We start from the raw sequence: 27523 nt of genomic DNA on the forward strand, positions 1-27523 counted from the left end.
AGGGACATGAATGTTTGTGGGTTTTGACAGCTTTCCCACATCCACAGTGGCCAGAAAGTACAATTTCATGGCTTAAATCAAATTAGTCTCATCAGGAAGCTATCAGAAAAACAGAATTGTTGTCCATGGCTGTTGCCGCCAAACAGGATATTACAGAATTTCACTGTGGACAATCCACCCACCACATCTCAGGCCAAAGATAAATACTATAAAAGGTGGAGAAGATTCTGGGTCTTTCCAAAACCTGTTGGACTCCAAACTCTGTCAGAAGCAGGGAATCCAGGCTCTATCATGGTGAAGTTCCTGCTGCTCGCTCTTGCGTTAGGTGTGTCCTGTGCACATCATAACAATCCTGAAATCACTCCCTCAGAGGTATGTGCATTTGGGGATGAAAGGGTCTGGTGTATTCATATACACCCTGAGGTTGGTTTGAGCATGTTCATCATACGTCATAAAATATATCTCCATACCATATCCAAATCCTATCTGTAATTCAATCTTCGTGTTTTCCAACTCCTTACATGCTTTCAATGATATCTGCCTGCAGCGTGAAGGAAGGTTAAGATGCAAAAATTTCAGATTGGGCTTTCCCTGTAGTTGGTTGACACAATGTGAACTGTATCTCAGTGTCCCAGGTTCTATCTAGTGTGAAGGAGTGATGATGTCATCTCATGATTTACTCTCCAGGAATAAGACATCTACATTTCACTAGGTCTACTTGTTGACTGACCTAAAATATATGTAATAATTAGGATGAATGTTGCTGAAAAAACAGGAAATAGATTGACTAACCGACATTCAAAATGGGGTCTGTGCTCCTTAGGTTGACGGGAATTGGCGCACTCTTTACATAGGTGCAGATAATGTGGAGAAGGTACTCAAAGGTGGACCTCTGAGAGCTTACTTTCAGCACATGGAGTGCAGTGACGAATGCCAGACACTCACAATCACATTCAAGGTCAAGTAAGTGACATTCACCCAATGCACAGGGACAGGACTGAGAAATAGGAACATGAATGTCATTGTGAAATTTTCACTCAAATACGTGGGCTATGCATGAAAAATTGAGTTGGTCTCCTGGGTGTATTCAGAGAACAGCAGCCACAGCCTGAGTTGTGTCCTTGACTTCAGCCAGATTGGCTGTGCCATTTTCCTATGGTCTTAGCATGTTGGGTAATTCTGGTTGAAACCAGTCACAAATAGTAGAGGTGTGTAGACAATTGAGGACAGAGTCTTCTCTTGGAAGCCTAGATTTACTGCCCATGCCAATCATGACCCCAGAGTTGCTGTTTCAGTCTTCAAAAGAAGGTTTTATTTACCCTAATCAAAAATTACTTCAAGGCAGTTAATGCTACTAACACAGTAATGAAATATTAGCAATCTGGAAAGAGTAAATTCAGAAGTGAGTTTTTGCTGTTTTTTTTTTTAAGGGTGGAAGGCGAATGCCAGACACACACAGTTGTGGGAAGAAAAGAGAAAGATGGCCTGTATATGACAGACTGTGAGTATGTGTGTGTGTGTGTGTGTGAGAGAGAGAGAGAGAGAGAGAGAGAGAGAGAGAGAGAGAGAGAGAGAGAGAGAGAGAGAGAGAGAGAGAATGAGAATGGGCACTGTTGGCCCAGGCCTCACACAGAGGGGCCCGGATTCCAGAACAATTCCATCTGATAATTTCTGATTCAAGTTTCAAAATCCTAACTAAACTTCCAAAAATTTTGGAATATGTGAAGTTAAAGTGAATTACACACATTCCTGGAAAAAATTATTAGAGACATGCCAAACTAAATCCTGGGATATGAATGGCATATGGTTGACAACCATTGAAAATGACTGGAAGATCATTTAAATATTAGAGCTCATTCTCAATATAATTTCTTTTAGTTCAGATGAAACGATTTTGTTGAATATGAAATTTGAAAATTTTACATATACAGAAATACTTAAGGAGTGAATGACTCAAATCCCAAGGCTAAGAAGGGCAATTTATAATATGGCAAGTTGGCAAAAAAATATTCTGTTTAATTTGAATTTTGCTTAAAACCAACAAGAGTAAAAATTCAGATTTCTGTGACTATTATTTAGGAGAAGTCTAAAGGATATTCAGAAGACAATATGATGATGCTCCCTAATTGCTTTCTTAAACTTTTTATTTTGTAGAAAACTATACAGTGTGTTTTTTGTTGTTGCTATTTTTTTTTTTGAGGCAAGATTTCTCTGTGTTGCCCCCACGGTTCTGGAACTTCCTCTGTGGACCAGCCTGGCCTTGAACTCACAGAAACCCATCTGCCTCTGCTTTCTGAGTGCTGGGATTAAAGATGTGTGCAACAACTTCTGGGCTACTGTGTGTTATTTTAATATTAGCCTAATGAGTTTTACTTTAAATAGGCTGTGGAGACTTAATGCAATCATAGACTTTTTTTATTGAAAATAGAATTTTTTTTCGTAAGTGCAAGGTGGAGTCTAAAGTGTGTGTCCTACTTTGTAGCTCTAATTTCCAATTTTATGTCATTGTGACAGACATTTGTGATGCAATTGAAGGAATAAAACGTGTGAAAAGTATGTCAAATATAATGAAAAAAAAAAACCCTGACAATTCTACTGAGTTCTAAGTTGTTTCTGCTTTACTTGCAGACTCTGGTAAAAATTATTTCCGAGTTATAGAGAAGGCAGATGGCATCATCATCTTTCACAATGTTAATGTCGACAACAGTGGAAAGGAGACAAATGTGATTTTAGTTGCTGGTGAGTGTGGTGCCTATCATATGGTTTCTATTGCTGGGATAAAACATCATAACCAAAAGCAACTATGGGAGGAAAGGGCTTATTTAACTTCCACTTCCACATTGTAGCCCATCACTGAAGGAAGTCAGGACAGGAACTCAAACAGGGCAGGAAGCTAGAGGCAGGAACTGACACAGAGGCCATGAAGGGGTGCAGCTTGCATCTCATGGTTTACTCAGCCTGCTTTATTATAAAACCCAGGACCACCAGCCCAGGGAACGCACCACCACAAGAGTCTGGGCTTTCCCCCATCCATCACTAATTAAGAAAATATACTACAGAGTTTCCCACAGTGGGTTGGGCCCTTCCACTTCAACTGTCAGTCTGGAAAATGCCCTACAAGGTTTCCCACAGACCAGTCTGATGGAGGCATTTTCTTAATGGAGGTTCCCACTTCCCTTGTGATTTCAGCTGTGTTAAGTTGACCATAAAAAATTAGCTTGCTTTGTTTGACAAAGCTATGAGGAGAGGGATGGGGTAGAGTGGGGGCTGGGGGGTGGGAGTGGGCATGGGTGAGTGGTGGATACAGAGGGTGAGGTGAGGGTTTTGGGTGGTTGTTGATATTTGGTTCACCTGATTTAACTGTTCATTTCAATAATAATCAACAATTCCTGGGTATGGATTCTAGAATCTACACAGAAATAAAATGGAAAGTCAGACCATGCAGATATTTAGTTCACAGGTTCCTACTATCAGGATTCCATACAGCCCTTTGGAGAAAAAAAAACATGCTGATGTGGAAAGCATGGATAAATATAATCATAATTGTCATAATAATAATAACAACAACAACAACATACTTAGTCTTCAAGGTGGGGGAGGCCATGGTTACTCACATTTTGATTCCATTAGATGTGTTCTTTTCACTTTAGAAATCTTAGGCTGAGCAGAATTGGAATGAGGGATGGTCCAGGAGGTAGGCTGTTTCCATGGGTCAGTACCACGTGACCCATTTTAACTGGGGGCTGCTCTGAGTTACCCAGTATCTTAAGGGACATTTGGTTTTCTGTTCCATGCAATGTAGGGAAAGAAGAGAGTCTGAGCAAAGCACAGAAACAGGAGCTTAAGAAGCTGGCCAACAAACTCAATATTCCAAATGAGAATATCCAGCACTTGGAGCCCGCAGGTAACACCATTGTGTTTCACACAGCACACAAATGCATCTGAAAAGATTCAGAACAATCATTGATTCACACTTTTAAATATCAAAATCACTGGAAATATTAAGGGAATTTAACAATGTTTTTTATTTGTGCTTATTTTCTCCCTTTCTCAAAACAATCTTTCGTAGACACTTGTCATCAATAAAGACCCTGTATGGGTAAGTACAAACAGGCTAGAAGAGCTTGCTCACTGTTTAATCTGATAGAATTCATCCCTTAGTCGATTAGTTATATATTTAATAGAAAAAAATCTATTATATATACTCAAATGTGGCAAAGTTATGATTGACATTGCCGTTAGCGTTTATAACATGACAAAAAGCAACTCTCCCCGTAAAGCAAAGTGTAGATTTCTTTTATCTTGATGTGAAAGAATTTTGTGAAATTCTCAATTATTGAAAATGAGTAATATTTGTGGAAATCAAGAGTGTATCTTGTGTTTGGAAATACTGTAAATGTAGATGATCTTTCTAGAAATCTCTTGAGACACAACCTTGCACATACTTACTTTTTCTGGTAGATAATCAATATTTATATAGAAAACTGCCTATCTAAAGCCCAGTACAAAGCTATGGAAGTCAGCAAGGACAAACAGAGGCCTAACCCTGTGACATTTGTCATTTTTATCAAACCTTCCACTATAATCCTCAACCATTAATTTTTTTGTCATGTGCAATCTCAGAAAGTTCCTCAGTCCCATCAGCTCATGAACATCTTACTGTTTTGTTTGTTTTGCATTTTGCGTTTGAAGCTTCATGGATGACAGCAAGATCAGGAATATTTCCCACATCACTTTTTCCGTGAAAAGAGAATCATGACAATGAAGATAACTCACCTTTCATTTTTTCTTTTCATCTTACCTATAAAGCCAGAATCTCTGAAGCAAGAATCCCTGCTTCATGGATTTTCTTCCCATCCTCCTACCATAGTACTGACTCTTCCACTGATTAAATAAATTGATTTCTCATGCATAAATTTCTGTGTTCAAACAGTGTGATATAATAATCTACAACAAACAACTCCACTCTAACTATTGAAAAATAATCTAGTTTGGGATGACTAGTTCAGAGCAGTAATTGCCCTTGCAAAAGACCTGAGTTCAGTTATTATCAACCACATTGCAGTACACAAACATCTGTAACTCCAGCTCCAGGGAAATCTCCACCATCTTCTGGCCTCCACAGGTACTTCACCCACCTGGTTCACTTACTCATATACACACAAATTAAAAAATAAAATAAATCTTTTAAAAAATGTGATTAACCAGGCAAGGTGGTGCATGCTCTTAAATCCAGGGCTTGGGAAGCAGAGGAAGGTGTATTTCTGTAAGTACAAGGCCATCATGGTCTATATATTTATTTCTAGGACAACCAACATATTGAGACCTTGTCTCAAAACAAAACAAAATGTAAACAAATAAAAATTATGATTAAAAACTGAACTAGTCGTTAATAGAACAAGAAATAATTTTTATTGAGAATAAGTACATAATTCATTGATGTGTCCTAATTAGATGAGAAAATATTATTCACAATATCATAAACATGATATTCATGATATAATGCAAACTTTCTATGGCATGTCTTTCAGTACATGGGGCTTGATAGCCAGGATGGCCAAAGAGGCAGAGGGGAGCACTCTTAGGAAGTGAGCTTATGTCTCTCTGATGTTAAAAAAAAATGATAAAAGAGCATTTTAAAACATCTGCCAATGGAGGAGACCCGACTGGGGAAGCTCATCAATGACGTCCGCAAGAAAACCAAGAACGAGGAGCTGGCCAAACGAGCCAAGAGGCTTCTGCGGAGCTGGCAGAAGCTCATCGAGCCTGTGCACCAGAATGAGGTGGCACTACGGGCACTGGCAGGGGCTGCAGGCTCTGCCAATGGAGGTGCACACAACTGCCGGCCAGAGGTGGGAGTGCCCAGTGCCCCCAAGAGCATCCATGACCTGAAGAATCGCAACGACATCCAGAGGCTCCCTGGGCAGCGGCTAGACAGGCTGGGGAGCCGTAAGCGCAGGGGGGACCAGCGTGACCTGGGCCACCCGGGGCCACCCCACAAAGTTTCCAAAGCCAGTCCTGACCCTCTAGTCCCCAATGCATCCCCTCTCCCCACCAACGGGATCAGTGGGAGCCCAGAGAGCTTACCCAGCCCCCTGGATGGCAGTGGGCACATGGGCCCTGACAGCAGCCGCCTGGAGCCCAGTGAGAATGAGAAGCACAGCAGCAAGATCCCCGTGAACGCCGTGCGGCCGCGTCCCAGCTCCCCTGGCCTAAGCAAGCCCCCCGTGCCCTGCCTGCAGACCAAAGCTGCGCAGCTGCAGCACCTGGACAGGGTGGATGAGCCGCCAGGCCCTCCCCATCCCAGGGGTGCCTCTCGTTGCTCCTTCAGCCCCCGGAACTCACGGCACGAAGGCTCCTTTGCCCGGCAGCGGAGCTCGTACACACCTAAGGGCCCCGTGTCCAGCCCCTCCCTACGCCCCCAACCACTGGACACCACGCAGGTGCCATCCCCACTCCCACTGGCTCAGCCATCCACGCCCCCTGTGCGGCGGATGGAGCTGCTGTCCAGTGCTGAGAGCCCTGTGCACTGGCCAGAGCAGCCCGAGGGCCACCCGCGGTTAACAGGGCCAGCCTGCAGGGTTGGGTTGTCACCAGATTCCTCCAAGGCGGACAGTGATGCTGCCTCTTCGGGCGGCTCGGACAGCAAAAAGAAAAAGAGGTACAGACCTCGAGACTACACAGTGAACTTAGATGGGCAGGTGGCTGAAGCAGGCGTCAAACCTGTGCGGTTAAAAGAGCGGAAGCTCACCTTTGACCCCATGACAAGACAGATCAAACCTCTGACCCAGAAAGAGCCAGTGCGGGCCGACAGCCCCGTATCCACAGAGCAGCCACCTAGGACAGAGCTGGACCAGCAAGAGGCTAAGGCCAGCCTCCAGAGTCCTTTTGAGCAGACGAACTGGAAGGAGCTGTCACGCAACGAGATTATCCAGTCCTACTTGAGCCGCCAGAGCAGCTTGCTGTCATCGTCGGGCGCGCAGACCCCGGGCGCGCACCACTTTATGGCCGAGTACCTGAAGCAGGAGGAGAGCAGTCGGCGAGGGGCCCGGCAGCCCCACGTGCTGCTGCCGCTACCCACGCCCACTGACCTCCCAGGGCTCACTCGCGAGGTCACACAGGACGATCTGGACAGAATCCAGGGCCAGCAGTGGCCAGGGGTGAACGGGTGTGAGGACACACAGGGTAATTGGTATGACTGGACGCAGTGCATATCGCTCGACCCGCATGGCGACGATGGGCGCTTGAACATTCTGCCTTATGTCTGCTTGGACTGAGCATCTGGCCTGGCCATCAAGTGCATTCCCACCTTGCAGGGGCTAGGCTAGCCAGCCGGGAGGGCGGGCACGAGGCTCGCTCTCCACCCTCCTTTTGTGAAATGCTGCTACCAGTTTACTAACGATTGCAAAGGAAGGGCCGCTCGGAGGGCAGACGGCAGAGGGAGTCCAGAACTATAGCAAGCCAGCTATAAAGCATTAGCCCCCCACCCCAGAAGCGGTGCGGAACCCCTCTAGCACAGAAGGCGGGGACCTCAGTGGCAGGCAGGCAGGCAGGCAGGCACAGGAACCCTGGGGGAGAGGTTACCTTAACAGCAACAGACGCACATCTCATCTTTGCATCTCCTGCTCTTTGGCTCTGGTGTCTCTGAGGTACAGGCCACTCTCCGGCCTCTGCCAAGCCAGTGTTTTCTTTTCCCTCGTGTTGTGCGCTAGAAGCTTCTCTGCTGTGGTGAGCCTGGCATCGGGCGGGTGAGCCAGCTTCACCCTCACTGCACAGGTGCCCCCCCATTTGTATATGGTTTCAGTTCAACCCCAGTTCTTAAAGAAATGCTGCAGGAACTTCAGTTTTCTCGTTTATTTCATCCTTTTTCCACCTGACCACCAGCCAAATGACTTCCTTTCTTCCTCTTTTCCTCTTCACATCTCTAGAAAATACCATCTTTCTAGAGCCCCCAACTTCACAAAGTTCCCGAGGGTGCTACTGGAGTGAGTTGCCCTGCTGGGCGAGGGGAGAGCCGTCTGTTCGCTGGAAACACTCATAACCATTCCTTTAGATTCGTTTGCCTTATGGTTGTCATAAACGCGATTTGCAAAAACAAGGAGCTTTAGTGAATGTACAGTACCTAGACTTCTGTATCAGCGCAGAAGGGAGCAACTTTGCTATTTGGTCCAGTAAGTGGACACCTTGTGATATAAATGTGGAAATAAAAAAAAAAAAAACATTTGAAAAAAAAAAAAAAACATCTGCCAAAATTGTTATTTTTTCAGGGATATAAACTGGAACATCAGCACCCAAAGGCATATTCAATTCTTTTGGCAGAGAGGCACAGCATTCCCTTAATGGGGGTCCTTAAAACTACTGTACCATGAACATTATCGTGGTGTTGTATGTTCTGAGTTTTGTCTCAGATTTAGAAAACAATAGAGAAATAAGATGAAAGATAAAAACATAGAGGCAAGAGCTTGCACGCAGACCCTCACTCATGCATGCTCTTATGACACACTTTACAGGAGTGTCCTTCCTTCATTTTTACAAGAAAAACACTCTTCTAGTGTCTTTGGTTCAGGAAGGTACTTTGCAGGCTACCAAAAGAGAAATGTAAACACCAACCCAGCCATAAACCCTTTGAGCTACAATCTATCCTGCCTGCAAAATATGCTAGGGCAGTGGTGGCATAGAATTTGTGTGAGTAACCAACTGATGTCTGATTTGACTTAAGACCCACTCCATGAGAGGGAACCAATACCCAACACTGCTTGGGTGTCCTAGAACCAGAGATTAGATAGCTCAGAAACATTGAGTAAAATCAAATACTCTTGGTTTTAAAAAGAAGGAATGATAAAATGACTCCTAATGATTTCTGCTTTACTCATAATTCATTGCCTTATTCAGGCATCATCAGAGAGACTAACTCAAGCAGCAGATGAGAGCATATGCAGAGACCTACAGTTAGATATTGCAGAGAGAGAGAGAGAGAGAGAGAGAGAGAGAGAGAGAGAGAGAGAGAGAGAGAGAGAGAGAGAGAGAGAGAGACTTTGGAACACACAACTCTAAATGGGATGTCTTCATCAAATTCCTTTCCTGAGAAATCAAGGAAGGAGTTGGGGAGGCAGAAGGGATGGAGGCCGAGAGAAGAATGAGTCCCTCTAATCAACTGAGCAAATTGTATATGAATTTACAGAGACTGATGCACCAAGCACAGGACCTACACAGGTCGGCACCAGTTCCTCTGCATATATATTATAGCTTTCTGTGTAGTAATTCTATGGAATTCCTGAGTGTGTGAACAAATGGATCTTGTAATCTCGTGCCTTCTCTTGGGGCTCTTTTCCTTCTCTTAGGTTACCTTGTTCAACTTCAATGTGATGGTTTTTTTCTTATTATATTTTATTGTTAGTTTTGTTAAAAAGGGAAGAAAGGAAGAAAAAGAAATCATGCTCTACCTTTCAAAAACAAAAAATGAAAACATATAAATAATTTAAATAAAGAATAGGTCATTAAATTTCATCAATACTTTAAATGATTTTTCATTGTTATTTTTCTAAACAGTGTATTGGAATCAAGACTCTATGAACTGCTTTGATATCACCTTACTTTATACAAAATAACAGTGTTATTACCATTTTTATAGACATTTATAATTTTTTAGAAAAATTTTGTATTTCCTCTTCAGTTTCATGCATTTTTCAGTGGGATTTGTTCCCCTTGCTGCATTTGATGGGGGAGAGTTAGAAGAGATGCCTGTTGGAATCCTGCATGGTGTATCTATTAACCAATTTGCTGTCAGTTCATAAAAACCAACAATCTCTTCTTAATCTCCCCATCAAAATAATGATACCCCCAGAAAAGTCACCTGAAAACAAGGTGAGACTATGTGGGAAGCTGGTGAACACAGTGTAAACACTGTGATATGAATTAAATTTTGAGTTCAAATAATAATGCAGACACTCAAAGACAACTTCCTATGCCATATTTACATGTTCCAAGGTGTGTCTAAAATCCATCAAGAATTTGGTAATGTTTATCTGTTTATTTCAGGTAGTATATCTTCCAATTTTACCTGTTACTGAGTTGAAGAATCCACTCAGTGATGATCTGCAAAAATCAAAATAGGAAGTAAATGTAGTCTGAATGGTTCACATAGCACATAACTTCACCCATGTTTCCTTATGAGCAACAAAACAGAAGTCCAAAACCGTTTCCCTTTTGTTTGTCAGAATACATTTCTATCACAATATATCTAAGATATTGATTTAATATCAGGAACTTTAAAGTAATTTGATTGATGAGCTTGTGGACTTATATAAAATGGTAAAGTGTTGCTGTCCTTTAAGACCTCATGTCTGAACTAGAGTCAACATTTAGTGAAATGAGTTAGATTTATTGTTCAAGTAATTTTGATGGATAAGGGGATGTGTACTTGAGATTAATTCGTTCCTGATGACTCATGATTATATCTTTAATTCAGCTCCAATGTCATACTTGGCTATAGTGTGTGAAAATGCCTAAGGACTACAGTGTTACATACTCCACAGAGAAAGTGTATACGCATTGAAAAATAAAGTTCTTTAATCATCATGATAATGTTTGAAAACACATGAATAAATATATATCTCTGCACCAGTGCAACTTATGGAAAAGATGATGAAAACATTATTGTCCTAAGAAACAGACAGGAAAAATGTTTTCTCCCATACAAAATTGGATATATCATATTCAGCCTCTGAGTTGGTTGTTTGGGACCGAGCAGTCAGGATATGGCAAACATCCATTTGCATATGGCATTCCAACTTGTGGCTGAAATTTTCACATGAAACCTGACAAAGCTTAAAAAAGGATTCTAGACATGCAAGATTGGAGTCAAGCATGGCCTTTTCTCCGGTGGGCTCTGTTTGCTGGCGATGAGCAGAGGCATACCTCCTTTAGAAATGCTTTTCTGGCTTGGGGCTAGCTACATAAACAGGCAGTTCTTTTAAAAGGCCTTGCTAACAAACACTTAAATGGTGTTTATGAGTAGCCAGTGGCACGTTACTTGGTGGCAGCATGAACCTAGAAATATCTCAGAGTTGTGGTGGCAAACATGGGTCCCAGAGCTGGTGGTAAACATGCCTCTGCCATGAGACTAGACTCTCAAGGAACCAAGGGTCAAGAGCTAGCACCAGCACATCGTGATCTATGTTACACAGCAGTTTCTTTGCTCATGCAGACAGAAAAGTTTACAGATGAGCAGTAAGGACAGATTCAGACAAACAGAGCCTCCAAATGGGACACAGTGTGTTTAAAAAATATGCACATTCTTGGTAAAGAGAGAAAAAAGGATATTTGCAGTCTGTGATTAAAAATAGCTTTAAAATAAAGTCATTAAAATGAATAGAGTTGTAAAAAATATAATAAGCCATATAAAGATGGAAATACACAGAGTCTAGGTACTGTCTGTTATTGTGTTGTCTTTTTTTCCTGTCCTTGATGTACTTTAAGGTTGTAAACATTTTTATTGGGTTCAATATTTAGGTCATAAACAAGTGAATATCTCAGAAATTGGAGCACCATTTCTAAAACTCTATTAATATACTCCTTTTACAAACCTGAGAAATCAGAGAGTAATCAACAGATATATGAAAATATGCAATTCATAGAAGATATGAAAAGGACTATCAAAATATATATCTTATGAGACTATTCAGTAGAACTTTCTAGATACCTAGGAAATGCAGAAATAGAGAAAATAGAGACCACCAAGTAACTAATAAAGCATAAGTATATGGAGTCTCCATCAGTCACTGGACAAAGGCTCTATGATGACAGCTAGGGTATTCACTAGACTGGTCACCAGAGTAGACCGGTCCAGGCACCCTCTGGACCACTGCCAGCAGACCAAGGTGGGGTCATCTTTGTGGGTTCCTGAGAGCCTCCCCAGCACCCTGCCTCTTCCTATTCCCATGATGTCCTCATCTATCATGGTATCTCCCTCCCTGCCTTCCCATTTCCCCATGATCTTATCCCCCACTCCTCGCCCTTCACCATCCCTCTCACACCCAATCCACTCATATAGATCTCATCCACTTCTTCGCAGGGTCCATGTGTCCCTCCTAGGGTCTTTCCCTGTTAGCTAGCCTCTATGGAGTTGTGGGTTGCAGTCTTCAGTGTTTTTGATCTTAGCCATTCTAACAGGTGTAAGATGGTATCTCAGAGTCATTTTGATTTGCATTTCCCTGATATGCTATGGATATCGCTCTATATAAATAAAATGTTGATTGTCTAGTATCCAGGCAGGAAGTATAGGTGGGACAAGCAGAGAGCAGAATTCTGGGAAGTGGAGGCTGAGGCAGAGAGACTGCAGCTGCCACCAGGACAAGGAAGATGTAAGGTACCAGTAAGCCACGAGCCACGTGGCAAAGTATAGATTAATAGTAATGGGCTGAATATAAGAGTAAGAGCTAGACAATGATAGGCCTGAGCTAATGGCCAAACAGTTTAAATAATATAAGCCTCTGTATTTTTATTTTATAAGTGGGCTAAGGGACTGCTGGGGCTTGGCGGGACCTGGAGAGAAAACTCCCCAGCTACACTGATGACTAAGGATGTCGAGCAATTCTTTAAATGTCTTTCAGCCATTTGAGATTCTTCTGTTGAGAATTCTCTGTTTAGCTCTGTAGCCCAAATTTAATTGAATTGTTAAGTATTTTGATATCTAGCTTTTTGAGTTCTTTATATATTTTGGAGATCAGGCCTCTTTCAGATATGGGGTTGGTGAAGATCTTTTCCCATTCTGTAGGCTGTTGTTTGGTCTTATTGACCATGTCCTTTGCTCTACAAAAGCTTCTCAGTTTCAGGAGGTCCCATTTATTAATTGTTTCTCTCAGTGTCTGGTGTTATATTCAGGAACTAGTCTCCTGTGCCAATTCATTCAAGATTACTTCCTACTTTCGCTTCTATCAAGTTCAGTGTAACTGGACTTAGGTTGAGGTTTTTGATCCACTTGTACTTGAGTTTGGTGCGTGGCGACAGATATGGATCTATTTGCAATCTTCTGCATGTTGACATCCAGTTATGCCAGCACCATTTGTTGAAGATGCTTCCTTTTTTCCCATGACCAAGTAGGCTTCAGCCCAGGGATGCAAGGATGTTTCAACATACGAAAATCTGTCAATATAATACACCATATAAACAAACTGAAAGAAAAAAAACCACATGATCATCTCATTAGATGCTGAAAAAGCCTTTGACAAAATCTGACATCCCTTCATGATAAAGGTCTTGGAGAGATCAGGAATAGAAGGAATATACCTAAACATAATAATTTACAATTTTTATGGCAATTTACAGCAAGCCAACAGCCAACATCAAATTAAATGGAAAGATCTCAAAGCAATTCCACTAAAATCAGGAACAAGACAAGGCTGTCCACTCTCCCCATACTTATTCAATATACTACTTGAAGTTCTAGCTAGAGTAATAAGACAACAAAAGGAGATCAAGGGGATACAAATTGGAAAGGAAGAAGTCAACCTTTCATTATTTGCAGACAATATGATAGTATACATTAGGTGACCCCAAAAATTCTACCAGGGAACTCCTACAGCTGATAAACTCCTTCAGTAAAGTGGCAGGATATAAGATTAACTACAAAAATAAATCAGTAGCCCTCCGATATACAAATGAAAAAGGAGCTGAGAAAGAAATCAGAGAAGCATCACCCTTTACAATAGCCACAAATAATATAAAATACCTTGGGGTAACTCTAACTAATCAAGTGAAAGACCTGTATGATAAGAACTTTAAGTCTCTGAAGAAAGAAATTAAAGAAGATATCAGAAAATGGAAAGATCTCCCATGCTCATGGATAGGTAGAATCAACATAGTAAAAATGGCAATCTTACCAAAAGCAATCTACAGATTCAATGCAATCCCCATCAAAATACCAACACAATTCTTCATAGACCTGGAAAGAAAAACACTTAACATTATGTGGAAAAAAAAAAAGAAACCCGGATAGCTAATAGAATCCTGTATAATAAAGCAACCTCTGGAGGCATCATGATCCCTGACCTCAAGCTCTACTATAGAGCTATAGTAATAAAAACAGCTTGGTATTGGCATAAAAAACATGTGGACCAATGGAATTGAGTTGAAGACACTGACATTAATTCACACACCTATGAACGTATGATTTTTGACAAAGAAGCCAAAACTGTACTATGGAAAAAAGAAAGCATCTTTAACAAATGGCACTGGCATAACTGGATGTCAGCATGCAGAAGATTGGTGTTCTGTAACCTTCTTGTAACTTTATTGTATCTTTATTGGCATTTCGTTCTTTAGCTTTGGGAAAGTTTTCTTCTATAATTTTGTTGAATATATTTTCTGTGCCTTTAAGTTGGTATTCTTCTCCTTCTTCTATCCCTATTATTCTTAGGTTTGGTCTTTTCATGGTGTAACAAATTTCCTGGACATTTTGGGTCATGACTTTATTGGCTTTGTGTTTTCTTTGACTGATGAATCTATTTCCTCTCTTTCTTTCTTTCTTTCTTTCTTTCTTTCTTTCTTTCTTTCTTTCTTTTTTTGGTTTTTTGAGACAGGGTTTTTCTGTGTAGCTTTGCGCCTTTCCTGGAACTCACTTGGTAGCCCAGGCTGGCCTCGAACTCACAGAGATCCGCCGGGCTCTACCTCCCAAGTGCTGGTATTAAAGGCGTGCGCCACCACTGCCCAGCCTATTTCCTCTATTTCTTTAATGCCAGACATCTGCTCTTCCATCTCTTGCATTCTCTTGGTTATATTTGCATCTGTAGTTCCTGTTCATTTAATCAGATTTTCCACTTCCAGTAATACCTCAGTTTGAATCTTCTTTATTGTGTCAATTTCAGTTTTCAAATCTTGAACTGTTTCCCTCACTTGTTTAATTGCTTTCTCTATGGGATTTACTGATTTCTTCCCATTATTTGTTTGACTTTTCCTCGAATTCTTTAAGGGAATTTTTCATTTGCTCTTTAAAGATCTCTGTCATCTTCTTACGGTCATTTTTAAGGTCAATTTCTTCTGTTTCTTCTGTGTTGGGATGTTCAGGTCTTGCTGATGTAGGTTCTTTTGGAGACGTATTTGTTTTTATGTTGTTGGCTGTATTTTTGTACTGGCATCTACCCATCTCTTTCTCCATTTGCTGCAAGTGGTGTCTGTGTCTGAGGGAGCCCTTCTTGGTCCAGTGGAAGCTCTTGGTCTAGTTGGTGCTGATGGACTCTTTGTCTCAGGGAGCAGCTCTTAGTGCAATTTATGCTAGTGGGCTCTGTCTCAGGGCGTAGCTGCAATTTTGGCGTGGGTGGGTTGGGAGGGGTGGGGCTTGAGGGTTACAGGGTCTGGTGGTAGATGGTGGTAGTCTGAACTGTCTGCAGGAGGACTGCTTGCCCATTGGCCTGAAACTGGGACTGCAATATGTGGTGGTGTAGTGGTGCAGGGTTTTGCCCCTGGGCCCAAAGCCTAGGGCCTGGGGTGTTTGAGTATGAAGATAGAGACTCACCTCTTAGTCCAATCGGGTGGTGGCAGCCTCCCTCTCAGGGAACAGTTGCAGCCTCTGGAGAGGGGAGGACTTGGGGGAGGTAGGGCTTTTGGGTTTCAGGATCTGATGGGGGATGATGGTAGTCTGACTTGCCTGCAGGAGGTCTACCTTCCCACTGGCCTGAAACTAGGATTGCAATGTGTGGTGGTGTAGGGATGCAGGGTTGTGCCCCTGGGCCCAAATCCTAGGGGCCGGGGTATTCAGGTATGAGGATAGAGACTCACCTCCTAGTCCAATCGGGTGCTGACCGCCTCCTCTCAGGGAGCAGTTGCAGTCTTGGAGGGTGGGTGGGATTTGGGGGAGGTGGGACTTTTGGGTGGGGGATGGTGGTAGTCTGACCTGTCTGCAGGAGGCCTGACTATTGGCTTGAGACTGGGACTGCAATGGGTTGTGGTGTGAGGGCACAGGGCTGTGCCCCTGGGCTCCACCTAGACAAAGACTCACCTCTTAGTCCAATGGGGCACTGGCAGGCTCTGTCTCAGGGAACACTTGCAGTCCTGGAGGGTGGGTGGGATTTGGGGGAGGTGGGGCTAGTGGTTTACAGGGTCTGACACAGGATGTTGGTAGTCTCACCTGTCTGCAGACTGGCCTGAAACTGGGATTGCAATGTGTGGTGGTGTAAGGGAGCAGGGTTGTGCCCCTGGCCCCAAAGCCTAAGGGCTGGCGTGTGCGGGTATGAGGATAGAAACTCATATTTTAGTCCAATAGGGTGCTGGCAGCTCTCAGAAAATGTGGTCTTAAAGGATATTACATTATATTGTTTACTTCACAGCATCTTCAAATGGCCAGTGTGTGGCGCTGTGTCCTTCTGAAAGTAGCTTTGGACAATTAGTAACCATAGCAGGACAAAATCCTCACTTTTGAGAGTGCAGTTTGTGTCATTTTACTGAATATGGATAACTGAGTTTCCTTATTTGAGAAGAGCACTCACAGTGAAATATGGCTGCTTGTAGGAACTGTATTAAAGAAATTGAAAAACAAGGGGACAAAAGCTGAAATACAGTGCTATCATGAAACTTTCAGGAGCATGAAGTTTACTGAAAAAGACATCATGCTTTTCACAGGAAAGGCAGGCCATTCACAATTGAGAAATTCATGCATTGCTCAAATTACTCTTTTTGGATTTCCTTTAAGGGTGATTTTGCTTAAATTCATGTGTGCTTCATCCAATGTTTATTTGGATGAATTAAACTGAGTTTGTTGAGGGTCTGGAAAGATAACTCAGTAGTTCTAGTACCTATGTTCTGGCTCACAATCAACTGTAATTCCAGTTGCAGGGGATATAGTGTCTTCCTCTGGCTTCTGCTAGCATCAGGGGTACATGTGGTACACAGACATACATGTAGGCAAACATTTAAACACAAAAATAAATATATTAAAATTTGTTTCTGGCAAGGGTTAGAATTAGAGTGTCTTTTTGTATTTTTAAATACCATCCCCATCTGATTGTCAAAGAGGATTCCATTTATGGATCTTTGCATGTTCTGTTCATTTTCCACCGCACATATGTGAAATAAACCTTGCTGAATGACAAAAAAAGGACATGATGCTCATATGCTTATAGATATGGTGGATGAGATGGTTAATTATAGATATGAGGGATAAAATATTCATAGGCAAACTGAACTGTGCCATGAGAGGATGAGGGGGTTGAGAATGGAAGAGAGAGGAACCAGGAGCCAAGAGGTCAGGAACAAATTAGGAGACCAAGAGACCAACAGATCCCTTGTCTAAAATGACTGAGGCTATATAGGAATCAGAGGTTGGGAGAAGGGAAGTGATGCTCAGGGACTGGATTAGTTGAGGGTAAGGAGCAGGCAGGGTGAGAAGTGCTGAGGATCCAGGACTCTGTTACTGTTACAACAGAACAGATACTGGAAATACTGAGAAAGGCTGGTGGACAGCATCCCCTTTGATATATTAAATGGGCATCTCAGGCATTTGTCCTGAATTTGAGAGCTAACACATGTAACTTCTGAATCCATCTGGTGGTTTCTTGGAGGACTGATCCCAAACAAATTAGGTGATATGAGCTAGCTGGTTATCAACCCAGGGCAATTGTTTGGTTTTAGAAGCAGCCTAAAGGCCCTTTAAACCCATGGGGTTTCAATTAGCCACTGTCCCTAGAGGTTGATGTCTGTTCAGGTGCGTGTATTCTTGCAGTCCAGGAAGGCAATCCCATTTTTAAAGCGACAGATTCCCAGTGAGGGCCTCTGGCAGGACAAAAAGCATTGGCAGATGGTTTTCAAAAAACACATGAGTCTGCTTACTTTTAGCCATGATTTTAATTTTAGTAACAACTTCAATAATGGCTACTAACTTAGTGATGATTTCATGACAGATCAGTATGGTGATATTTTATTTGTATGGAAATGTGATATTATTTGTATATTAAATAAAGTTGCCTGGGGGTCAGAGCTAATAGCAAGCCATAATAGAAGCTGGGCGGTGGTGGCGCACACCTTTAATCCCGATCACATGACAGGCAGATCTCTGTGTGTTCAAGGATGCAGCCAGCATGGAGACACACACCTTTAATCTCAATACCAACCATAGAGACCTAGAGGTCTGTGTAGACAGGCAGTGATGAGGATGTCATGTGGTTGGGTTTAAAACTAATAAGAAGGAAGAACAGAAAGTCAATAAAAAGATAGACACACAGGAAGTAGGTCTCTTTCTGAGGGGAAGGATGGCAGAGGCAGGAAGTGTAAGAAGGCAGTTTTAGTCTCAGCTCTTAGCTACTGCTCTGACCTCTTGGGCTTTTAACTCTGCATTAGGCTCTGTGTTTCTTATTTAATAAGACTGTTACATCTACATTTGGCACACAACATGGCAAGAATTCATTAAAAACTGCTCGGCTAGGCTTGGCTTGGCAGCCCAGCCCAGCTTGACGCCTCGGGGGCCCGGCTCCCTGCTAGGACCTAGCTTGGCCTAGGCCCCAATCCTGACTGACGGTAGCTACAAGCGGTTACCCACAGCTGGGAAACAAACAGCCCTACCCAGATGAGGCACCTGTGAAGAATGACATTACAAGAAAAGCAAAAAGGTACAAGAAGTGACACTAACGTGTGGGTGGCAACCAACAGTTGTCTGATAGGACTCAAGGACTGCCCAACCGGAGGGAAATCATTCCTGGTACTGGAAAGCTTGTCAAATGCCCAGAGTTAGTGAGGTCATGGATTTTAGAAAAGCATCTACTACTGCAACTTTGCTAGACCAGCACAACTCCTTTCTATAGTCTAAATCTCATCTTTATAACAGAAAGAAGTGTAGGTAGAAACTCCTACTGACAAAAAGACTTTTCTTTATAGCAAATGGAAACCATCACAGAAAACCACTACTGTACACAAGATAGAGAATAACAGATTTTTGTGCCATGTCCCAAAGGACCAGTCTACATCTCAGCTTTTGCATCTAAGAACAAGGGAACATCTCTGAAGAGAAAGTGGAAAGATCCTAAAAGCCAGAATACCAAGAATTCTTTTGTGGAATTTTCTTGGCTCGAAATTATATGACTAAAAAGATGGGGGAGATGTCTGTATCAGTGGCAATGTTAACATGGAAGGGGAAATCTATGTAGAGTCCCAGCCCTGGACGATGACCATAAAAATCTAATGAGTGTGGGAAGAAGGAGAATTAACCTCTCCCAGGTAAGAAGGGCACTGCAATTGGTTGTTTATTGCAGAAGAGTCAGCCCAGAAATCATATATACTCAAGGAATAAAATGGCATTCATCAGGTTGTGTGCATGTGCACACCCATACATGTCTATGTATATATATATGTATGTATCAATAATAATCCAAGTAAAGGGCTATAAAGGTGAGTGGGTGGTACACAAGAGATGGTGGAAGGAAGCTATGTGGGAGGGGCTTGAGGAAGGAAAAGAAGAGGGAAATGATGTAAGTTGAAGGCTACTGAAAACAAGAAAATGTATTAATATAGCACCTGATATATAAAGAACACAGTTAAATATTTGACATTTGAGATGGGATTTTCTTCCTATTACAACAGAGCATTGAACTTCATATATTTTACAGTCAGGACCATATGTCACTTGACTATGATTCATTTGCATCTTCTCTATATTAACTATGTCATTTTCCCTTTGCTGAGGACTATTTACTCTTACATTCATTACGTGTCTTGAAGATTGTTTAAGGTAGTTCCATACATACAGAATTTCAATTGAGTCACTCCCAACTGCCTCCTTTCCTCAAATCTGTGGCTCAGGAAGTTGTGTCTGCCAAATTTATTTGGAGAAAAGAGAAAATAGAGAGACAAGAAGAAAGTATAGAGCAGTACATTGTTTTCAGTGTGGCATTTGTGTGTGAACCTACGAACAAAACATTCAAGAAAGAGGGCAATAGCTTCATGTGTATAAAGTTGTGTATTCCATGAAAGCTACTGCCTGGGGTTTTCTCCTTCTAGCCAAAACCTTAGTATAACATTTGTCATCAGAGTGAGAGAAGGCTCTGAGAATGCAACATGTCCTTAGATAAAGACCTCATGTGTAAATATCCTGGGTGCTTTTACTGTGTGACCATGGAATGCCTAGTTACTACTCTTGGCTGAATCCTGAATACAACATCAAAATATGCCCTGAAGGCTTGTCACTCATAAGATTAATATAAAATAAAAATCAGGGAATGTGAAAGAAATAAAAATAAATTTCAGACTGTTCAAAATAACCATAGGATTATATTTATAACAGATATTAATTTAAAATTGTGAAATACTTTCATTTCTTCCATTTTAAGATATTATATTATAATCACATCATTTGATCCATACCTTTCCCCCTTCTCAACCAGCTCATATTCCCCTCTTGTCTTTGACATTATTCAGGACTTCTTTTAAAATTGATTGTTGTCACATTAAAAATTGTGAAAACTTGATGAACTTATATGACTGTTTTATGAGTATAGACAGAAGCAAGGAAATTGGAATGAATGAATTTGATTCATGTTCCATAAAGCTTTTCAGAAAATCAAATCCTTAACTAAGTTTGTGCATATGCTTACACTCAAGCAAAGACACCTGGAATTTCCTGGCACATTAATGCCAGAACAAGATTAAGATGACGGAAGAAGGAAATATTTAAAAACTATCCTAATTTAACCTCAACTTGAAAAGATGAGGCAAACTGCCTAGGATTCAACATGAAGCCAAAACCACAGGAAACTGTTGAGATTGGGAACTCTGAGGAGACTTGTCACTCAACTGAAAATAAAGAATATTTACTTTTCAGATTCTCATGGTTAATTCAACTTTGTACTCTTCAGTGTTTTTTTAAAAGACATGCTTCTTTTAATACACAATGGGGCAAAATGTAGATATCAATTTGGAAATTTAAAACTACACTTTATAATGGAAAATGCAAAGGACACAGACTTTTGATAAGCAGAAGAGAAAATATTATTAATCATAAACACATTTTTGGAAGGGAATGAATGTCTGCAATGATATATTTATCACATAGTGTATAAGTACCACTATTTCATTATCTATTAGACAGCTGTAGAGCATTTTTGTTGTGAATAGAGTAGCAATGAACATGAATAAGAAAGTATCTATGAAATAGAATATCAAGTCATCTAAGCATATTTCAAGGAACTATATATCTGAGTCACACAGTATATATTTACCTTCAGAAAACTAAGAATTCTCCACACCGCTTTCCAGAGTTGCTATACAAATATGTAAATCCCAACAAAAGATGCCTCTGGGCAACAAAATTGTACAAGTATTAGATATAAAGAGTATACAAAATTGAAATAGATGAAGGAGCTACGTATTAGAGAGTTTAGAGGGGAGAAAGGGGACTGCAGAATGATGTTATTATGAAATAATCTCAAAAACTGAAAGAAATAGAGATAATAACAGGATATAATCTAAAGAAAGTGTCATAAATTACAGACTAACTCTTTGTAGTGGTGTAGTCAGAAACCGTGGGTTGTCAAACAAAATTACCAAAGTGCTAACTGTAGGGGATTCGATGTGTTAGAGAGAGAAGCTCTTGTAGCTCTGTACCATGGTAGTTGAATTTAATGTACTGGGAGGCTATAGTAGTCAATGTATGGAAAGACTCAAAAGTAGCACAAGACATATCAACATCCTCATAAGAAATCCTCCAAATGTTTTAAAAACTTGTCTTCTAAGAGTGTGGTTACTCTGGCTCATATATCCCAGGCCACAATTTAAATTCAGTTAACTGCACAGTATTATGTTTAGATTCAGAAATGCATGTCATGTTGGTTAAATGAATCATATAAGACATATGCATTGTGACCTTTACCCGCCAGTATAGTTCTGGAGGCAAAGCCATTCCTTAATGTTCTCACAGGGATAGTCCTTTCTTTCTGACAGGATGTTCAATTAATCATCCCAACATAACCTGACCTTAAGGCTAGTCTTCTTAGTTAAGGGATATGATATCATACACCATTCAGCAGGGCCAAAGAGGAAATACCAGACGGATGTAGGTTTCTGTGGTGGAGAACCATTGGTTGATTCCATGAACCTCCCTCTAACTAGCTGTATAAAAATCTTTGTCAGTTCAGTTCCTTCACATCCACTGACCTACTTTGAGCTTCTGCAGAAGACCAAAGACAGGTGCCACCATGGTAAAGTTTCTGCTGCTGGCTTTGGCATTTGGACTGGCTCATGCTCATGCGGAGGTAAATTCATTTGGTCTGTGCCTATGTCTGAGTTTCCTCAATAGCATATTTCTGTGGATGTGATGTGTCATTCAGTTAGTCCTTGCAAGTCTGTATTCATGAAATAAGCTTTCTGACCTTCACTGAGATATGCTTTTCCAATCATATTTCTCTAGGATTAAACAAATGAAATAAGCAAACAATAGGTTGAATTTGCAGAGCATAAGAGGCTAAAACATGAGCAGTTCGACAACGTCTCAAGTCCAAAATGTTGTATTAATCAAGTCATCATACTACCCTGTGTTATTCTACAGCTATAGATACATAATCTTGAACTAATAAATAAAATATTATTGATTGGTAGTTTTAGTTAGTTTACATATTTCCAAGGACTGGGATCAGAAATGAGAATACCAAATCATACTTTAATGACCTGTTTTATTTTTCTCCTTTTTTTGTCTTTTTGTTTTTTCAGGTTGATGGAAAATGGCAAACAATTGTCATCGCTGCTGACAATGTTGACAAGATAGAAGTGGAAAGACCTCTGAGACTCTACCTTCGTGAACTTACTTGTAATGAGGAATGTAGTGAAATGGGAGTCACATTTTATGTCAAGTAAGTAAATTGTCAACCATGTAAACTGAGCAGACTATTTATGTTTCTCAGCCTTTATGTTGTTTAATTTATATGGGAATTTTTTTCTTCTGGTCATGAAATCACATCTTTAGCAATGTGATTATATCATTCCATGATGGGGTATCTCTGGACACCACACAGAGATTAGATACTGTCTCCAATTCCATGAGTGTTTATTTAGAAATCCTTGTGGCTGAAGGATTGTGGTTGAATTTTATTCTCTAATATTAGATGTAGGAGATTCTAAGATTCTCATTTGTAGTAAGTAAAAGGTATATGTGAGCATTTAGGTCAAAGCCATGCATGTTATCTAATCCAATCAATGATGTCATAAAAAAAAAAAAGTCCTCCACAAACAGGACAGATAAATCTAACTTATGAATCCCTTTCTCCGAAGCTTTAGGTTTAAAGACTCTCTCTCTGGCATTTGGATGACTATGTTTAATGAAACACTACATAACGCCATTAGGACTAAAATACTTAGAACCATTTCTCTCTTGTAGCCACAATTTTATGTTTCAGGATACAAATAAAAGCACTTAAAAACATGCATATAAACTTGTGTTCCTAATATTGTTGGAATAGAACAAGAGAATTAGCATAATGAAAATCATACTCAGTGAATAGCATAGTTTTGATAAGGAAGACATCAGGGCCTATAGAGCACTTGGCAAAATGGGCACCAATAAAGCCAGTTATCTGTATGATTACAAACAGAATGATCTTATCTAAACAAGAGTTAGGAACAGTAAGGTAAGTCCTAATTCTATACACTGTTCATAGATACTATGATTCTCTGAAGTTCATTATAACATTTGAAGATCTTAATAGGAATTTAAAAGTTATAAAGAATAAACCATGGATTCTCTGTTTGAATTTTAGTTTGAATGGCCAATGCTCAAAGACCACAGTCACTGGGTATAAGCAAGCAGATGGCTCCTACAGAACCCAATGTAAGTACAGGATCTAGGAGTTTCCTTTATGAACAAAAGCAATGTGAGTGTGCACATTCATGCTAATACTTCAGCCACACATAGGGACAGACATGAATCTAGAAAAATTTTGGCTTCTCAGAAAGTTATCAATCCTTCCAATGAACTGAGATACACTACAAAGTCAGAGTACATTGTAGGTCATCTGAAATTTACATGGAGAAGAACACTATTACCTAAAAATGCAAATAATTCTAACAAGATATCTTCAAATAGTTTTTCTGCATGAAAATTTATTTCTAGTTGATATTCAGTGTTTTTCTTTCATACAGTGTCTCAGTTTGCTATCAGACAGACCTGCCACTCACTAATAGGCCTCAATGGCCTCAAGCATCTTCTTAAACATCATGCCTTAGGCTCTCAAGCACTTATATTGAAGACATGATGTGTCATCTTTGATTAATAAATAATTTAAATTAACAGTGCTTTTTCAATGTTTCCTTTTCTCATATTTTGGAGAGATCACAACATTTATGTTATTGGATGATAAACTTCAATTTTTAAAGCAGTTAGAGAAAAATCTATTTAAGAATTTCAGACTGACTCCTTCAATTTTTCAAAAATTGCTAAAGTAATAGCAACACCATACCACTGAATTATACACACTTTGACTTTTGATTTTTATCTTAAGTGAACAGAGGACACATTCATCTGGCAAGTCTAATGTTTTCTTAACATGGATATTAAAATGCAGTCCTGTAATAGACCCTAACTCCTTCAATTATCTCATGAACCACTGGTTGAAAGGAAAAGGAATACCCAACAGACTGTTCACACAAGTTTTGACAAAAAAAATTCAGAGAAAAGGGAAAGTGTCTGTACTTAAGATTCACTATCAGGTTTGAAGAGCAGAAATGATTGGTCACCATATTATGATGGGATGGATATACAAAATAAATGACTACAGAAACACCTTTGCACACATGTGATATTGAATCAGAGATGATTGCTAGAGTCAAGGTCAATACTAATGTTTAGCAAATAGGTGACATTAAATAAAGTAGAAAAATGACTGACACTGAGTTTTTAAATATTTCCATTTTACAGATGAAGGTGACAACAAATATGAACTTGTGTATTTAACAGAAGAGCATGCAGTCTTTACCAGTAAGAATGTGGATAGAGCCGGCACAGAAACAAACTTGATTTTTGTTCTTGGTAAGAATGGTAGTGGGTTATCTGAAAATGTAGCAAAAGTATCACTCTGCAAAAGAGGATTCAGGCAGATTCAGCCCCAAATACAGTATCATGGAATTTCTGAATTCCTGTCCACTAAATGACAATCCTATTGTTGTGTGGACCAACTCTTACATTATATTGTAATTCAAGCAGAATGGTCATTGACGACTAGTGACAAGGGGTGAGGCTATTGGAAGATGTTGTCTTCATGTTTCCTCACTAGAAAGAGTAGAGGAAATATTGTTTTCCTAAAGTTCAGATCATTATGAGTATCATTTGATCAAGTGTGTATGAGATTAAAACATGAACTCTCGAGTATAGACTCAGGAGAAATGTGAAGGTTCCATTGAGAGGCATTCATGACTCCCTAGTGTTATGTTTTTAAAAGTGGATAGGATTGAGATGTGCGAATTCTCTAGAGAAGAGTTTTTATTTTGATGCATCATAGAACACTGGAAAGTATGTCTTACCACCATTTAGGCTTCATTAAATGGAACATGGAGAAATTATTATTGATTGTATTGACCCTCCCAGCATAGATGAATTTGGAGAAGTTGAGATTTTCTGTTGCATACCATGGTGGGACACTAAGGAAGCAATGCAAGTTTTATAGAATTCTACCGAACATGTCTCTGACATTGTCATTCATGCAATGTAGGAAAAGGTGGGCCTTTAAATAAAGAAGAACATGAAAAACTTGTGAAATTTGCTGAGGATAAGAACATTCCAACAGAAAACATTCGAAATGTTCTGGCTACAGGTAACATCAATGAAATTTTTGTGTGTGTATATATATATATACATATGTGTGTGTGTGTGTGTGTGTGTGTGTATTGATGTATATTAATAAATATATGTATGCATACATATAGAGTCTAACTATATATGTATGTATGTATGCATATATGCATGTATGTATGTATGTATGTATGTATCTACCTATATATCATCTATGTGCTCAGTTAATCCCCTCATTCAGATTGTATCTAGTTATATGCTATCTTTCAATTGCTATTGAAGAAATAGTCTTTGGCGAGCTGTTCTTATATTCTTATGATAACATTTCTGTCTCTCCTTACACCATTCATATTCTTTTACAGATACTTGTCCCAAGTAAAGACCTTCTGTAGGTGAGTAGAAACAGAAGCCATGGTTATTCATGTTGATATTTGTATGTATTTGTGCTTATTACATAAAAAATTAGAAGTAAGTATGTGAAAGGAAAACAATGAACTCAAAATTAGACAAAATCAGGACAGAATATTATCTGTCATTTAAAGCTGAAAATCTTAGTGTCAAAAGTGAAGGATAGAATATTTTTATTCATGTGAAGGACTTTTATCTTATTCAGAATTACTAATACATTCATATTGTGTAATATTGGATCAAGAAAAGTGTCTTGTCATTTGAAAATTCTTAGATTACTTATGATTATGGAATATTATTTGCCACAGATATGGTACAAGCATGCTGATCTTTTCTATGTATTCTTTGAATCCTCTCAATGTCAACTTTCATGTGAGGCCACAGAATGTCATTATTTCCTGTACACAGTGCTCCAATGGAATCCAAAGTATAAAGTACTTGTGGTTTCTAGGAAAGGAACTGTTTGTTTATAATCCCTTCTCTATACTCTATATTGTTATATTTAATTTTGTGTTCATGCACTCTCTAGGAGGAAATCTTTCCTGCCCTTTCAACTATGTTTTCATATTTGCTTTCATGTTTGCACAGAGGACAACCGGATGACAAATATGGTCATATCCTCTTGACCACGGAATCAGTATCACATATAAATCACCATTTCTTTCTGAATGAATTGTCCCCTCTCCTGTGAAGTCAGCATACCACATATCGAATTCCTGACTTATCTCTCCTTTCCATTCTCATGATCTATGAGCTGTTCCTACTTTTCTGAATGATTAAATAAAGCATTTCAAGAAGCAATAAAGACCGTGTGAAAAGGATCTCATTCAAAAACCCATAAATATCCACTAATCTAATTAACATAATCATTCTGGTGTAACAAATGATATCTGTATTACTAAAAATTATTGTAATACTTGGAAATGTCACAATTACTGGAGCCACGGACAAGAACACTGCAGAAGTGAATTGTATGTTGTGCTTCATATTTACTCTTTCAGTTGTAAATTTTGATTTGTGGTTGAGGGGTCCTAACAAACTAAAAGGTTTCATATAACAAGCTCTTTGTGTTTACCATTGAGTTCCACATTATTTAAAAGAGAGGATGAAATCAGTTTTCAAAAGTACATCTGAGGAGATTATCTTTTGTTAAATGACTTCAGTAAGCAAATGAATCTGGATATGCTTTACTAGGGTGCACATGAGTCATTTACATTTGAAGAATAGAGTAAATTCATGAGAAGTATATTCCATAGATATGAAGCCCTACAAATATGAATGTAAATATTACAATGTTCGGTTTGTATTACAATGCTTCCTTAGAATGTAGTTAGCTATCAAGATTGAAAAGGCAGATGAAAT

At 39.9% G+C, this 27523-nt stretch overlaps 2 protein-coding genes and 1 pseudogene across 2 annotated transcripts; all 3 read left to right on the plus strand.

Moving 5' to 3' along the window:
* Positions 1–256: 256 nt before the first annotated feature.
* On the plus strand, positions 257–4905 carry LOC143270891 (odorant-binding protein-like). Its single transcript, XM_076562168.1, has 7 exons — positions 257–372; positions 824–963; positions 1431–1501; positions 2629–2739; positions 3803–3904; positions 4070–4099; positions 4693–4905. Exons 1-6 carry the CDS (start codon positions 292–294, stop codon positions 4084–4086), a joined length of 522 nt encoding a protein of 173 aa, XP_076418283.1. The 5' UTR covers positions 257–291; the 3' UTR covers positions 4087–4099; positions 4693–4905.
* Positions 4906–5651: 746 nt separating this feature from the next.
* Positions 5652–8098, plus strand: LOC102908017 (mediator of RNA polymerase II transcription subunit 26 pseudogene; annotated as a pseudogene).
* A 14074-nt stretch (positions 8099–22172) lies between these two features.
* Positions 22173–26859, plus strand: LOC143271074 (odorant-binding protein-like). The gene is made up of 7 exons (XM_076562948.1): positions 22173–22229; positions 22684–22823; positions 23727–23797; positions 24884–24994; positions 25674–25775; positions 26116–26145; positions 26750–26859. Exons 1-6 carry the CDS (start codon positions 22173–22175, stop codon positions 26130–26132), a joined length of 498 nt encoding a protein of 165 aa, XP_076419063.1. The 3' UTR covers positions 26133–26145; positions 26750–26859.
* Positions 26860–27523: the final 664 nt, after the last annotated feature.

This window comes from Peromyscus maniculatus, chromosome X, assembly GCF_049852395.1.
Source record: "Peromyscus maniculatus bairdii isolate BWxNUB_F1_BW_parent chromosome X, HU_Pman_BW_mat_3.1, whole genome shotgun sequence".
NCBI classification, from domain to species: domain Eukaryota; kingdom Metazoa; phylum Chordata; class Mammalia; order Rodentia; family Cricetidae; genus Peromyscus; species Peromyscus maniculatus.

Excerpts from the sequence above, each read along its gene's own strand:
- LOC143270891 (XM_076562168.1), top strand. The coding sequence starts at position 292 with ATGGTGAAGTTCCTGCTGCTCGCTCTTGCGTTAGGTGTGTCCTGTGCA. Across the intron at positions 373-823 it reads CTGAAATCACTCCCTCAGAG|GTTGACGGGAATTGGCGCAC; the intron begins GTATGTGCATTT and ends TGTGCTCCTTAG. Across the intron at positions 964-1,430 it reads ACAATCACATTCAAGGTCAA|GGTGGAAGGCGAATGCCAGA; the intron begins GTAAGTGACATT and ends TTTTTTTTTAAG.
- LOC143271074 (XM_076562948.1), top strand. The coding sequence starts at position 22,173 with ATGGTAAAGTTTCTGCTGCTGGCTTTGGCATTTGGACTGGCTCATGCT. Across the intron at positions 23,798-24,883 it reads TGGCTCCTACAGAACCCAAT|ATGAAGGTGACAACAAATAT; the intron begins GTAAGTACAGGA and ends TCCATTTTACAG. Across the intron at positions 24,995-25,673 it reads AAACTTGATTTTTGTTCTTG|GAAAAGGTGGGCCTTTAAAT; the intron begins GTAAGAATGGTA and ends CATGCAATGTAG.